Below are 15,734 nucleotides of genomic sequence, written 5' to 3' on the forward strand. Positions count from 1 at the left end.
AGCAGTGGGAGTGAAGAAGGAACAAATAAAGTAGTTTTTCATGTGTCAAACATTCTTTTTTAAATTGTGACCCTAGAATACCGTTTCCTTCAGCTACTAATGCTAAGGTATCAACTGCTCCATATGCTATGATACTCACACATGTGGAAAGGAGTAGTGACATTTTGTGGATTTGTTTCTTAAAAAATACACCAGAGCACAGAATCACAGAGCATATGGTCCAGCCCTCTGTCTTCAGATGAAATTTTTGAAAAAATTTCCATAAGTCTGTTTTAAAAGTAGCATGTCACTGTGATCAAGAAGAGTATGGGCACAACAAAAGTTATTTCTTTTTCTTTTCATTTTCTTCTAGTTTCAGTTCCCTCTTTTTAGACAGAAATTTAAAAATGTAAATCCCCAAAGGAGGTAGGACATTATGTTAATGATAAATTCAAAGGAGGCATCCTTTGTGCTGGAATCGGTTTCCATAACACACGACTGTGCCAGTTGGAGTTGGATGCTCACAAGAACAGCTTATAGACCCTGTGTGGACACACAACCTTCCAGAAACACACGTGAGAACCACTTTGCAAAAGCGAGACCGTAATGGTTAATTTCCTCTACAGAAGATACTCTAGTATTTTGGTATTCAGAATAATAATTCTGTTGTTTGTTCTTCTCATTGAAACAAAATGTAGAAAAGGCATATAACTTTAGAATCTAAGTAAGACGAACATATTTGTTTTGTCCAGTTTGCAATGATCACTGCTTCTCTGGTAAGATTAAAGACAAACATCAAAGGAAAACAAGACATGGCACCTGTCCTCAAGTTTACTTGGGGAAACTGACACATGAAGCAATTAGAGAATGATATAATATGTAAAAACTTTGATGTTATTTGGTACTGTTAAATGTTAACATTAGGTAATGTTCATTTCGTTTATTAAACTGTAACTGTGTGCTAGGCATTATTCTAAGTGCTTTTTGAAATGAGTTAATGCTCATCCTCACAACAAGCCTATGGGGAAGATACTATTACCACTCCCATTATATAAGGGGGACAACTGAGGTCCAGAGAGGTTAAGTAATTTCTCCAGGATCGCACAGTTAGTGGCAGAGCTAGAATTTAAACCAAATGGTCTGGTTATAACAAACTGCCTCTGTTACTGGGTTCTATTTCATATTTGTTTTAGTATTAACAATATTAAAAACTATAAGATAAGCAGGAACCACTGACATTTGTTTTATATCTCAGTGCAGGAAGGTTGACCCTGGACAAAGCCCTCGACATGACCCGCTATCTCCAACACGAAACAAGCAGCCCTGTGCTTCTCAAGGGTCTGAGCTACTTAGGTTTGTTTTACCACATGATGGACTTAAGGAATATTTCAGATGTCTCAGAAAACCTCAAGGTTTGTGTTACTTTCAGGAAATTTATTAAGTAAATACACAGTGTCGGGAGGATCAGTGAGGCCCAGTCTGTTTTATGTGAAGTCCTTGGAGTTAAGTCACGGAGGAGAAGCTAAGGGGACTGGCTGATCGCACAGCCCATACCACAGACCCTAGCGGTCAATGCCCCTTGTTCTTTGTCACTGTCAACTGTAAGAGCTAAATTATGAGCAAAGCATCTCTACTAAATGTGACTTCATCTTATATCAATTAATATTCCCCTCTCAGATAGGAAATTAAATCATATTTTAATGCAAAAACTCTTGTTTCTTAAGTGTGATAGGTAGGAGCCAGAAAAAGAGAAGAGAAATATGAAAATAAGTGGTACTATGTTTTGGGAAAGATTCATGATTCATGCAGAAAGTTTAGAGTTGAGCCCTTACATGGGTGAGTAAGAGCTGTGTTAAGAACTAAATTTAGCCTCTCTGTAAACCATTTCATATTTTCTGCAGCATTACCTTCTCCAGTATTTTAAGCCAGTGATTGACAGGCAAAGCTGGAGTGACGAGGGCTCGGTCTGGGACAGGATGCTTCGCTCTGCTGTCTTGAAGCTTGCCTGCGACCTGAACCATGCTCCTTGCATCCGGAAGGCGGCTGAACTCTTCTCTCAGTGGATGGAATCCAATGGAAAATTAAAGTAGATCTACACTTCTGTCCTATTCTTTGTTCTTTTCACTTTGATGTAAAAGTCTTTGATCAAGCAAGACATTAGACCTAAAACCTTTTAGTGAGGACAGAAAAAAAAAATGCTGGGAATTATATGCCTTGTTTCATGCTCCTACATTGTAAGTGCTTGATAGATTTTGTGGGAAGCAAAGGTTTTGGTCCGCATGGGGAGAGCTAATAAACATTGGCATGGTAACAGAAAGATAGCCAGGAAGTAGAAGCAGGGGAGCCCAACTTCCAAAAGCGATGCCTTTTAAAGATAAAATGATGTTAGAAGAAACAATGTGAAATATATGTGCAATTAAAACAACAGTGATCATTTGATGAAACTCATTAAAAAAGGGTGTTTTTTTTTTAAATGTGTTTGCTCCCTCATCAACCAATATCAAATGCCAAACCTTGTCCCCAAGTTTCATCTTTGATGGGAAACTGATGGGTTTGGCCATCCAAAGGATATGGTGGCAAAGTTGATTCTGGTGGTGAATATAATTAGGAGGATGCCCAGTGATCAAGTGGATCTGTTGCAGTTCAGTTTAGTAGCTGCAACCCATAGATACTAACAGACCCCACAATCTTTTCAATAGAAGCCTTGATTTCTGTCCAACACATGATTTTAAATTGTTATTTTTAAAAATATGACTCTAGAGTTGGATGTTTTGGAAAATCAAATTTATTTGTGAATTAAGGAAAAAATAGAAGAAAAAATTTATAATTTTGGTAACACGGAATATATTGGTGTCAATTTTTCCTGTGCCAAATTCCTATAATATGCTATCATAACTTCTCTCCCCAAACCCAAATCTCAGTGCACTTTTTGGAATCTTTTCTTGAATTTTTCTTTTTTAAAAAAAGTAATTCAAGTTTTCTTCTTTTTGGATTTTTCTGGCTGTTTTTAAGCCTGAAATCAGTTTTAGAAAAAATATCTTTTAGATCTTCTATCCTCCTCTTTTTTTTCCTGTATGAATGTGTTGTACGAGTGAAGCTGAAATATGAACATCCTGTTACCCTATCACAAAGTAGAATATTACTATTCTGTCTTTATGCTAGTTACAAGAGAGATGATCTTAATCTGCAGTAACTTATCTATAGAAGATATAAGTGTTAAACATGTTGACTACACCTATGAAAATATTCTGGATAAAGTTCATTTATGCTTATAATCAAGAATACATAATTAAATATTGTAGGGTTTTTTCCCAAACTCCAAGACTGCTAGTATGAATCTTAAGGAAAAATTTCCTTACATATATTAATTATTTACTTCATTCATTTGTGAATTCAGAGTATAATTATTTGCTTGTCTCTGTGCCAGCCAGGCACTGCTCTTGGAGCTAAGAATAAAGGAGAGAACAAAGCAACTATGTGGCCTATCTTCAAAAACTTATAGTGTATTTGTTAACAATTTTTATAAATTTGTACAGCAAAATATACTAAAATGGAAACAATATGGATTGTAATTTAATTACTTAATCTTTATTTTATGATTCAAATGGCACTTGAGATATTTAAATTCATATAGTATAGCTCAAATAGCACAAGTGTTATAATCATTGGGTTAAATCTCATTCCCAGAATGGCTAGTTAGGGCACCTTGTGCAAGTTACTTAACCTTTCCAAGATTTATTTCCACTTTTTAAAAATTATAACTATCTCAATGGGTAGCTTTGACAGTTAAATAAGATATACAGAGACTAGTACAATCCCTACCACATGGTCACTTCATGACAAATGCAAATCTCCTGCTCCCTCCCCACTGCTCTGTGTAGTGGTTTTTCTGGGCCATCAATATAAATATCGGTTCTTATTGATCTGTCAATATTTGGGATTAAAGATTATACACCAATTTAGAATAAAAACTGGTTAATGTCTCACAAGACAATAAAAACCAAAATCATAGTGTATTCTTTAGGAGGGCAGAAAATAATGTCATTGCATCTTAATCAGTTTTACAAAATTGTAAAATGACTGGGCCCTAATCAATTGTGCTAAATTACAATTCTCTAGACCTCAAGAGTCAGATGACCCTCAGACAGGCCTCAGAAAATGCTCTTAAAGTGCCATTAAAGTATCAAGTCATCATCTTTTAAAAAAAATCTTACAGCACCAATAGAGGCTATTTGATGATAGAATGTGTATAAAACAGTAGTTTCAGAAATGGTCTCTTTTATCAATTGATCCCATTAACTTTCTATTTTCACCAGAGTAGGTTAAAATTCTATGCTTTTTCTGCTTGCTAATATTTTATTTGAGATAAATCACAAATAATTTGCAAAGTAAAATTACATAAAATATTTTTATGAAAGTTTGGCCAAAAAAAGATTTAGTAGACTGAGTCCTAGAAATAATTCAGGGGTGATTCTGTCATGACAACTTAAAATTGTAATAAGGAAAAAAAGTTTTTATTTCATAAAACTATTTTCTTCACTTTTGTCCTCAACATTATAGTATGCCGACAGATGTTTTAAAGATTGTGTATTCTGTGGGTGCTCGGACAACAGAAGGATGGAATTACCTTTTGGAGCAATATGAATTGTCAGTGTCAGGTGCTGAAAAAAACAAAATTCTGTATGCGTTGTCAACGAGCAAGCATCAAGAAAAGTTAATGAAGTAAGTTCATTAATTTAACTAAATTGTTAAAAGTAAACTGACACAAATTCAGTGGCATCATTAATATTTCAGCCACCAATTTGAAAGGCAGAAAATAATTGAATCAGAATTTTTATGGTTTTAACTTTACTTCAAAAATATATATTGACAAAATACAAATAGTGAAAACAGATATTCCCTAGTTATTAACCATGTGATTGATACTAGACAAATGGCTATGTTTTACTAGACAAATGGCTATGTTTTACTTTCAGAACCTTGAAGGAAAATCATTGTTGTAAAAATACATCTTGTATATAAGATGTATATAAATAAGATGCTAACCAAAGTTCTTTGAAATAATTAATAAAATTACTGCTAGAAAAAAGGAAAAGTTTAACTGGAACATTAAAAATATGAGCCAGTAGAAAATGTATTACTGTTTTTGGTAAATTATGGTTTTATCCTGGCTCTTTCTGTTCTATTCTTTTAATGTGTTAGTAGTTCGAGTTAATTTCCATGTGCATAATATGTACTGCAAAGAAACGTGGTTTTTGTTTCCTCAGGTTAATTGAACTAGGAATGGAAGGAAAGGTTATCAAGACACAGAACTTGGCAGCTCTCCTTCAAGCAATTGCCAGAAATCCAAAGGGGCAGCAATTAGCCTGGAGTTTTGTAAGAGAAAATTGGACCCATCTCCTTCAAAAGTTGGTATTCGTTCATGTCCAGTGTGTGTTCCTTCATGCAGTTGTCTCAGTAGCCTCAAACCACATGGAATCAAATGTCCCTTAAAGCACATAAAAAGATACCATTTTTACCCAAATAGTTCAATGAAGTCTTATCAGCTTTAAAACGTACTAGCCCAGATTATCCTGTCCAGGTACAAGGGAGAGAAATGAGAAAAAGGGAATGGGAAACAGACTTGCATTCAGCCCAGGCAAAAAATCACTGGAAACAAGTAAAAGTTGAATTAAGTCCAGTCATCAGCTCCATCCCATCATCCCCCTTGGCTCTCTCTTTAGCCCAGAGGAATCCCATGAAGCCTTATATCACATCGAACATATCTGGCCTGCCTGCTTTGTTAATGCAGTCTTGTTCTGGGGGAAAACCTCAGGAATTTTGATGAGAGCTAATCCCCACCCCCAGTTTCCCTGTGGAGGTGGCACAATGGAGACCTTGGCACAGCTGAAGGTAAACCCAGTCAGGAGTGTTTAGAGAGCATCCTCCAAAATTGTATTGGTTCTGAGTCTTTTCTGGGGTTTCAACTTTTGGGAGAAACAGAGCTCGCTCTACTATATTCCTGGAGCTAAAATATCCCCCAGAAAGTACCAATAATGATTAGATTTTGTTGGAATGTACAGGATGGCATTGCTTTCTCTCACAAAAAACAAAAACAACAACAACAAAAAACCTCTAGTAGAGCGCTCACCCATTCCTCCTCCAAATCCAAAATAGCACTGAGGACCTAAATGGAAATATCCTAAATCAGAGAGCTGTGTGATGTGTTTTGTTTATCTTAGGGTCGGTTGGCATCTCTCATGTCTTTCATCCCCAGTTTCTCTTCTCTCTTATTTTATAGTCATGGAGGATTCAGATTCCTCACAGACGGGTTTGTGTAAGCAAAAAGCACATTTCTACTCCTCTCCCAGACTTTCGAGGAGTTGATATATCCACATAAGATCAAATAGCAACTGCTTTCTGTTAGAAAAAAGTCTTGAAGACTCTACTGGAACCATTAGTTTGGCTGTTTGCGTGATTGTCAGTTTTCTCCTGAGATGGTTGAACTTTTTCTGTAATACTGAGGATTTTTTTTGACCAATGGTATAAGTTTTCTATTTATACAACATCAGGGTGAAGGGTGCAGTCTGTGGCTGTGCATGAGAGTTCAACAGGTAACGTTGTCTCAATAAACACAATGTTTAAACACAGTGGTGTCCAAAATGGGATGAGGAAGTGTGCAAGGCAGTACATTAGAGTGCAAAAAGAAAATCTTACTACGTGTTATTTCTTAATTTTTTAACATATTATTTATTATGTATTTACAAACAAATAAAATACAAAAATTAAGTAAATATATTTTTATATTATCTCTTATCTCATGGTTTTAATTTTTTTACCATACCATAATACATACATATAATTCATAAATAAATATGGACATTGGGAAGTTCTAGCTCAAAAAATCTTTACTGATAGGAACCCATAATAAAAAAAAAATGTAGAGAACACTGACTTAAACTTAAATTTAAACATAAACATTGCTGAATAACCTAACCATATTTCCCAAAGAAGCTTCATCGACATTTTCATTTTATATTCAAATATGATAAATTTCAAAGCTTCAGGATTGTACTGGGTGAATATGAGTTATGACGGTAATTAGTAATATCTATTGTAATGCACAAGCTTATCATATAGTTATTAATATAATGTATTTAAAATATAATACATGATATAATTAACATAAGGCCAGTATTTCTATTACTGAAATCTATGAGATTCCTTTTTATTTTCAGATTTGACTTGGGCTCGTTTGCCATGCGAATGATCATCTCTGGCACCACATCCCACTTTTCTTCCAAGGATGAATTGGAAGAGGTTTGTGACTCTCTGTTGCTAACAATTTCAAAATAAATGTTCAAATTGTAGAATTGAAAGTAAACTTAGATGCAATCGGGTTTGAAGTTCTCATTTTATTTAAAAAAAAAGTTGTTTGTCGAATGTCACATAGCAAGTAAATGGGGGAGAGGATTAAAACAAGCAATGTGTTCATAGCATTCAAAATGAAAATATACTTGAGATATACTTTTGTATTATGTCATTCACATTGTACCATGACACAAGATTATATTAAAGTTCTGAAGTGTAATGAATGATCTTTTAAACAAAACTATTGGTAATTCTAGTTGTCTTTTTTTAAAAAGCATTCTAGTGTTTTACATCATCTTTTCACACTGTAGTATTTTATAACTTCTTTTCACAATAAAGCTTGAATTTATTTACCCATTAAGCAAATTCAGAAATCCAAAACTTAAATCCTGGCTCACCATTTCCTCTGACTTGGGTAAATCACTTAACTTCTTTACCCCCAGTGTGTTTACTAGTAAGATGAGGATTTATAATTTTTGCCTTCATATATTGTTTAAAGATAAAGTGAAATAATAGTTATGCAAAAAAGAAGAAGAAAATAACCTTTTAGAGGTTGGCAGAGAAGTGCCTGCACCTGCCTGTGTATAATTTGCAAGCTGTTTTGAAATTTTTTGGAAGACAAAGTGTTTTATGAACCATGTCAGTAATTTTTTTTCTTACATATTTTTCAGGTGAAACTATTTTTTGAATCTCTTCAGGCCCAAGGATCACATCTGGATATTTTTCAAATTGTTCTGGAAACCATAACCAAAAATATTAAATGGCTGGAGAAGAATCTTCCCACTCTGAGGACTTGGCTACTGGTTAACCTTTAAATGGTCAATAGAAAGAGTATATCAAACACAGGCTATGTCTGCATGAAGTCCAACAGAGTAGCACTCCTCAGAGTTGTGGATATTTTGTCCAACCTGTCAGAAGCCTCAAGAAATCAGCGTGCAGCTACCTGCTCTCAGTTATCATCTCCACCTGACAGATAAACAATGCTGGGGTAGGGAAAGGCCAGTTCAGTAGCCTACTTAAAAGTAAACTCCCGGAGTAATAGATATATGTGGAGATAAAAACAGAGAGCTATAGATAACACTGTAATAGCTTAGCCTCAATGTGACCTTCTCTATTGCTTCATACTATGCCACTATTTTGCTGCTTGAATTCTTTTTTAACCTTGCTGAGTATCCTGAAGTTTGCCCAACCAGTTTTACTTCCAAGGAAAATTAGCCAATTCATAAAGAAAATTATCCTTCATTTGCAGTCTTCCATCTCCCTCCCCTGCCACTCAGCCTGAACTAAATAGTTTATTGAATTTTACCATTCACGTGAAGGATAAGGATCAGGAAACCAGAGCTTTTGTCACCAAACCTCAGATTATTAGAAACTAGATGCCAGTGTTTACCAAGGAAGTCCAGAGGGCATTTTGGCTTCAGCCTCACATCCATGAAGAACCTCTCGGTACACTTTTGAGGTCATTTCAAATGAATTTGCAGTCACAGAGGTACAGGAAAGAAGAAACTCACCATACCACTTTAATCCATACACTGGTGCCTTTTTTTTTTTTTTTTAAACAGTCTCACTCTGTCACCCTGGCTAGAGTACAGTGGCATCATCATAGCTCACTACAACCTCAAACTCCTGGGCTGAAGGGATCCTCCTGCCTCAGCCTCCTGAGCACCTGGGACTACAGGTTTGTGCCACCACACCTGGCTAATTTTTTCTATTTTTAGTAGAGATGGAGTCTTGCTCTTGCTCAGACTGGTCTTGAACTCCTGAGCTCTAGCAATCCTCCTGCCTCAGCCTCCTAGAGTGCTAAGATTACAGGCGTGAGCCACCACACCTGGCCACACTGTTATATTTTTAATAAATCTTTTGAAAGTTGTAGAATTAGATTACATTGTATATTTGGTGTTAAACTGTGGTTTAATGTAAATATTTAAATATATCACCATATTTCGCATTTCTTTAGCATTTCTTCATATTTTAAGGGAACTCCTGTTTTGTTTTTGTTTTTGTTTTTGTTTTTGTTTTGTTTTGTTTTTTAAGGGAACCTCTGGATCTCTGAAAGGCCCTGCTAGATGCTTCTCTTAATTGTTTGAATAAGGTAGTTAGGAATAAATAAAGAAAAAACCACTCTACAGTTATTAATAGTAAACTTAACTAATTCATGGGCCCACATTTGAATCAGTATGAAAATATAAATAAGTAGAAAGACTTGAATCAATACATAGATGACTGATTTATTTGAATTATTAGGGGAAGCTGGTGGTGTCAGGGCAGGAGAAGTTGTTATCCAATCTACTTTGAAGTGATATCACCAAGGTCAATTTTATAATAGACCTTTCTTTGGTGCCCCAGTCAGAGACAGGATACAGTTTGGAAGGGCCATTGTTGTATCCCAATACGCATTAGTTAAATTTGTCTTCAAATTATTTCTTGGAATCTTTGAAGCATCTTTGACTCTAAATTTGACCTTGTCATGGATCTCCCTTGGTTTTTATAACACCCAAGTAATATCCCTCTAGAATTATAATGTGTTTTAGTATAAGGAAATTGAGAGAGTAAAGAATATTATTTTTTCACCAAGATAATATGTAAATTAAGCAGTGAAATGTTTATGAGTTTCAATAGAACGGTGCCATCAACAATGTTTCCGTAAATACGCAAAGTTTTTTCTTTTGTATAGTAATTTATCTTCCATAAGTTTGCAATTTTTAATTCTTTCTTTTAGTTTCTTATTTAAATACAATATTGAATGGATTTGCAATTCCTAGAATTCTTAAGAATTGAGTACAGATTGGAAATTTTATTATTTGATGAGAATGTGAGAATTACTGCATCAGTAATGTTTTGATGAATAAATAGCTTTTAAAAAATAAATGTATTATATTAATACTTATTAGTTTGGTATTTCAAAAGCTTTATGGTGGATGCTAGGCCACAAATACCAACTCAGACGTGGCTAACATTAATTTTACTTCCTTTTACCCTGAATGAAAAAATAAGGTGTGAAAAAGTTATATAAAGATCATGAACATATGATGAGGTGAGCAGATACACCTTCTCTAGGCCTCCCTCATGCTCCACAAGGCCCAGTGAGAATTTTATGTTTTCAGCAGGCCATTCAGAATGAGAAATCTTTCAGATTATGGGAGTCCAGATCCAATGGTTTGCTCCCTTTTTAGGCTTCCTGTCAGAGTGAACACATCAACCCTAAAGAGTCCAACTTACTACCATGATAAGGAACTTCCGCATTTCATTTCTTGCTGAGCATTGGAGGTTCAGAGAAGCAGACCTGGCCAGAAACTACTACAAGGGATCCTAATTTTCTGAGGAAGTTCCTGTGATTTTTGTTGTTGTTCTTTTGTGTTTATTCCACCCCAGACTATAAGGGGAACCTCCACACAGTCAGGGGAGCTAGTGTTCCACCTGACACTAATGTCTCCTAAACACAAGCCTGTTTAAAATGGCCACACTTTTGCTTTGCAACTTTTCCTTCACTTGTCTTATATGCTTTATTGACCTTTTTTCTTCCATTTAACCATGTATCACTATTTTTCATTTCAACATATTAATATAATGGTTTACAACTTTTACATTTGCAAACTTTAAATCAATCGTGTGTTAGGTTATGTGCTTCCTGATACCTTAATCTCATCAAAATCACATCTCCAAATCATAAGGAAGAAAGGATGAAAAGACTTGTGAAAGGAAGTGGCTTTATTGGGTTGAAGCGTATCTGTATTTTACACGATCTTGTATTTTAATAGATTATGCTGGATAATTTTCCTGAAAGGAGTGTTAATTCACTTTCTTCTCATTCCTACATTCTGTGTTTGTCTGTACCAAATGTTAATCTCTTATCTCTAGTAATACTTAAAGTACCATTTCTACTGGTATTTATATTGGCTATGCCACCAGTTTTTTGAATCTCTTTCTATTCTTTAGTTTTAAATGAGTCTTTTATAAACAGACCATACCTGAATTTTGTTTTCTCTTATGCTCCCCAACTTTGGCAGGCCCTAGGCTTTGTCATCTGTCCCCAGCACTCTCAAAGGCATAAAAACTGAAGCTTCAGATATACCTCAAAATGAAAGTTGGCCTCAGCCTTCTGTTTACCCCTCGGGGTTTTTGTCTTCACTGAGTTTTTGATCCATGAGTATTCCTTACTAACTTTCTAGGTCATCAATGCATTAAAATAATTTTATTCTAGATATTTGGTTATTTTTAGCAGGGAAAAGTAAGTTAGGGTACCTACTCTAGCATACTCCCAGAAACCATAATAATTTATTTTCCAATATGGAAAGGCCTAAGACTACATCATACTTAGGAAGTTGGCAGTATGAACACATCATTTGTTCAGGATTTAAATCAGGAAATTTTCTAATATTCATAGGGAGAAATGGTTAGAAATTCTGAGAAATGCATACTTAACAAGATAGAAAAACATTTCTGTTCCCATTCCTGTAAATTTTACTTCCCATTCATATATTTATAATCTTTTGCTAATTTATTCTTCTTTCCCCTAAAAGTCCTCATTTCCTACTATGTTGGCAGATAAAGTCGGGAAACTGGTTTTCTGTTCTCAGTACATGACTCAGTAATTTTTATCTTTAGGTATTTACACACATCATTTCCCACATTTCTTAGCTCATGCCTTCCTATGTTAAATTATGCCATATTTCTTTCTTTCAATACAATATTTCAAGTTCATTCTTCTGTAAAGAATTCCCATAGTAATTCTGGGATGTCCCTCTAGTCATCCAAACAAACCCACAGTTAAAATTACAAACTTCATTTTAAAGTAGGCAGAATAAATTGTCTATGAGAAGACTTAAAAGATACCAAAGACATTATTTCTCAGTTTTAAAACTGTATTCTCCTTTAAAAAATGTTTTCTAGTAAACTGAATTGGGAAATTCTAACTCATCTCTAATATTTTGAATTGGAGTTGGGAAAAGTATACATAAAACACTCTTTTAAAACTCAAAAATGGAAAAAGGCCAAGATGAGGTTGGGGGAACTTTTTCTAAATGATTGTCTTCATGGCATAAGGCTGCTGGCATATAATTTTATCTTCTTTCTAGTCATACCTTCAGACATACAGCCAAAGACTAAAATCAGGATTCACAGAAGGGCAAACAGGGCTTTTTAACTGGTTAGGGATAAACAGGTAGAGAGATTTGAGCTGACAAGAATCAAAGAAAAAGTGTGGTCTGAAACAACTGTGTACAATCTATGTGACCCAGAAAGAGCCCACAGTGGTTAGAGTTATGTACTGGGTGTTATGTACTGAGTTATGTACACTCAGAGACTGAGTTAGGATTACTTAAGCAACAATAAATAAGTTGTTAGTTAATGAAAGGTCAGATAGCATTTAAAGATTTGAATTTGTTTATTCTTGTTCTAAGAATAAATACAAATAGTTATGACACTACTTATCAGAGCACAGTTTTAAGAATAATATTCTATCTTACAAAAAAGCCATTATCAGGTAGGAAAAGGATACTATGGCTGGGCACGGTTGCTCATGCCTGTAACCCTAGCACTCTGGGAGATCGAGGCAGGAGGATTGCTCAAGGTCAGGAATTCAAGACCAGCCTGAGACCCCATCTCTACTAAATAAATAGAAAGAAATTAGCCGGAGAACTAAAAATATATATAGAAAAAATTAGCCGGGCATGGTGGTGCGTGCCTGTAGTCCCAGCTACTCGGGAGGCTGAGGCAGAAGGATGGCTTGAGCCCAGGAGTTTGAGGTTGCTGTGAGCTAGGCTGATGCCATGGCACGCTAGTCTGGGCAACAGAATGAGACTCTGTCTCCAAAAAAAAAAAAAAAATTATTTTCCTAGTTTCAGATAACTGTGCCTCCGGGAAGCCTAGTTGTCTGAATTTCAAGGCCAAGGGGAATATACCAACTGTTGGCTCTTCAGTCTGAGGACCTAGAAAGAAATAACACCAGCAGCTTTGGCCTTGCAAATCCAAACCTAAAAAGTGCTGTCTAAAAAAGGAAACCTCATAGACTTGTTAAAATACATCTCTCCTTATCCAGTTGCATTTTCTTTTATAATCTCACCATTACAGATTTATTTGGGCTGACAAAAAAGTTAAAATATTGAATTGTAATCCATTAGTCATGCTTTAGTGACTTTTTAAAAAATTAAGACTTATTTCTTTACAGCTAGTTGAGAAAAGGGCACTAAGGAGAGAGAGAGGACCCTGAAGTTGGGAGAGGGGATTGGGGAGTGGATTCTAGAATGTGGGCAATAGCCCACATAGTATTGGTTGGGTAGGAAGGTCTTGAGGGCAGTATCTGTTGCTTTCTGAAGGATGTTATATGCAGATGTCATTTGATAAATATTTGTTGGCTGTAAAGCATCACCTGGAAGTGAGGAAGAAAAATAGAAAATGGAGCCTAGGAAAACTCAGAGACAAGCCTGCCTGTCAATTTGGCCACCGGCTGATCCTGCTAATACATGATCTTATATGTCTGTGTCATGAATTATGCATTATGTATATATCCCGTGTGCTTGTTCCAATAGGCCCAATGGATTGTAAGTGCCTTAAAAGCAAAGCTGTAGCTCCTGTTTTGTTTGAAGTTCTCTTTGGTGCTCTGCACACACGAGGAGCCCTCCGTAAATGTTGCTGCCTGACTGACAGCCTGTGCTGGCAGCCGTCAGCCAGAGGGAGGAAAAAGCACCTGAGTCAGCTGAGAGTCAGCCAAGAATCACAGTCAAATGTGATTTTCTGCATAAATATTACAGGACCTTCTCATGCTAAAAAGCAAACATAAAGCTGAAGGATACATTTTATGAGAGTAAACCTTAGACAGGCTCTATTCCAGCGTAGCTGTTAGAAATTAAGGAAAAGGAAAACTAAATCAGAATCTTCAGGAGTATAAACCATGTCTCTAGAAAGAGCAAGTCAATAAAACAATTCGAGCTAATAGATAATTTCTAAAAATGTCTTCTGACTTTTATAGAAGGCCTATGATTGGTTTTCATGGCTATAGCCAGGCCTACCATCCCTGCCACTTCCTGGCCCAGCTAGGCCCCATCTGATGTAGGGCTCAGACAGCAACTCAACACTGAAAACTCGTCATTATTTTTTTTTTTTTTTGAGACAGAGTCTCACTTTGTTGCCCGGGCTAGAGTGAGTGCCGTGGCGTCAGCCTAGCTCACAGCAACCTCAAACTCCTGGGCTTAAGCGATCCTACTGCCTCAGCCTCCCGAGTAGCTGGGACTACAGGCATGAGCCACCATGCCCGGCTAATTTTTTTTTTTTTGTATATATATTTTTAGTTGGCCAGATAATTTCTTTCTATTTTTAGTAGAGACGGGGTCTCGCTCTTGCTCAGGCTGGTCTTGAACTCCTGACCTTGAGCGATCCACCCGCCTCGGCCTCCCAGAGCTAGGATTACAGGCGTGAGCCACCGCGCCCGGCCACTCGTCATTATTTTAAATTATCAGATTGGGCTATGTCAGCATGATAGAAATTGGTTTCCTATGACACTATATTTTGTGAGTCTAAACTTTTTGCATACAATCTATGTGGTATTTAAATTTCATAATTCATAGTTAATGGTAGTAGCGAGCACATCTTTAGTGTTTACTTTGTGCCAGTCTCTGTCCCAGGCACACTTTAGGTTTGTTAATTCATCTCATCCTCACACTTACCCCCGTGAGCGGAGTACTCAATTTACAAAGCAGAAAGCAAAGCCCGGGGAGGTCAGGCAGCTTGGCCCAGTCATACAGTAGCAGTGGCAGAGGAAGAATTTGAGCCCTGTGAGTCTGTTACCTCCAGAGGCTGGTGGCTATCACCTCAGTCCTGTGCTGCTCCTCAATTACCCCAGGATTCCTACAGTGCAGGGTTATCTAAGGACCACCTACACCATAATCACTTGATAAAAATGCAGATTCTGGGCAATCTCTTGAACCAAGCTCCCCAAGAGATTCTGGTTTGGCCATCATTTACAGAGTGAAGATTTCTATTTAAGCATTTCTAATAGGCTTAGGGTACCCATTTGAAAAAGATAGAAAAGATACATTTATACGTGAAGAATTTTCTACAGCATTTCTCTATTTCTAAATAGGTCGATGTTTAATTGAATGAATCTATATATACATTTTGTCATGGTAGCAGCCAAATAAGGGAAAACAAATTTGCCTGAACAGTAGTGAAAGAACATGCTTATAGTATATAATTTGCTTTACTGTTTAATTTTAATCAAGCATGATTATTAGAACCTTGTCTTTCACATATATATGAAATATATTTATATTTATGTATCTCTCTCAGTTTTGAGATATAATTCACATGCCATACAATTCACCCATTTAAATTTTCAAATTCAGTGGTTTTTAATCTAGTCACAGGGTTGAATGCCTATCAACATAATCAATTTTAGAACATTTTATCAC

General features: G+C 36.0%; 1 protein-coding gene across 3 annotated transcripts in view; it reads left to right on the forward strand.

Moving 5' to 3' along the window:
- The window catches only part of ERAP2 (endoplasmic reticulum aminopeptidase 2), a 36,777-nt gene extending 27,843 nt beyond the window's left edge, over window positions 1-8,934 (forward strand). Inside the window, exons 13-19 of one of the 3 annotated variants that reach the window (XR_006738453.1) lie at window positions 1,235-1,391; window positions 1,881-2,065; window positions 4,540-4,701; window positions 5,247-5,387; window positions 7,197-7,278; window positions 8,001-8,317; window positions 8,892-8,924. Coding sequence is in view for 2 of the 3 variants with exons in the window: in XM_045565693.1 (XP_045421649.1) it covers window positions 1,235-1,391; window positions 1,881-2,065; window positions 4,540-4,701; window positions 5,247-5,387; window positions 7,197-7,278; window positions 8,001-8,144 (871 nt within the window). In the remaining variant the exon portion in view is untranslated. Of the gene's footprint in view, window positions 1-1,234; window positions 1,392-1,880; window positions 2,066-4,539; window positions 4,702-5,246; window positions 5,388-7,196; window positions 7,279-8,000 lie in introns of all 3 variants that reach the window. The other 2 variants (XM_045565693.1, XM_045565695.1) reach the window with 2 other exon arrangements.
- Window positions 8,935-15,734: the final 6,800 nt, after the last annotated feature.

The sequence above is a fragment of the Lemur catta genome, chromosome 12 (assembly GCF_020740605.2).
Source record: "Lemur catta isolate mLemCat1 chromosome 12, mLemCat1.pri, whole genome shotgun sequence".
NCBI classification, from domain to species: Eukaryota; Metazoa; Chordata; class Mammalia; order Primates; family Lemuridae; genus Lemur; species Lemur catta.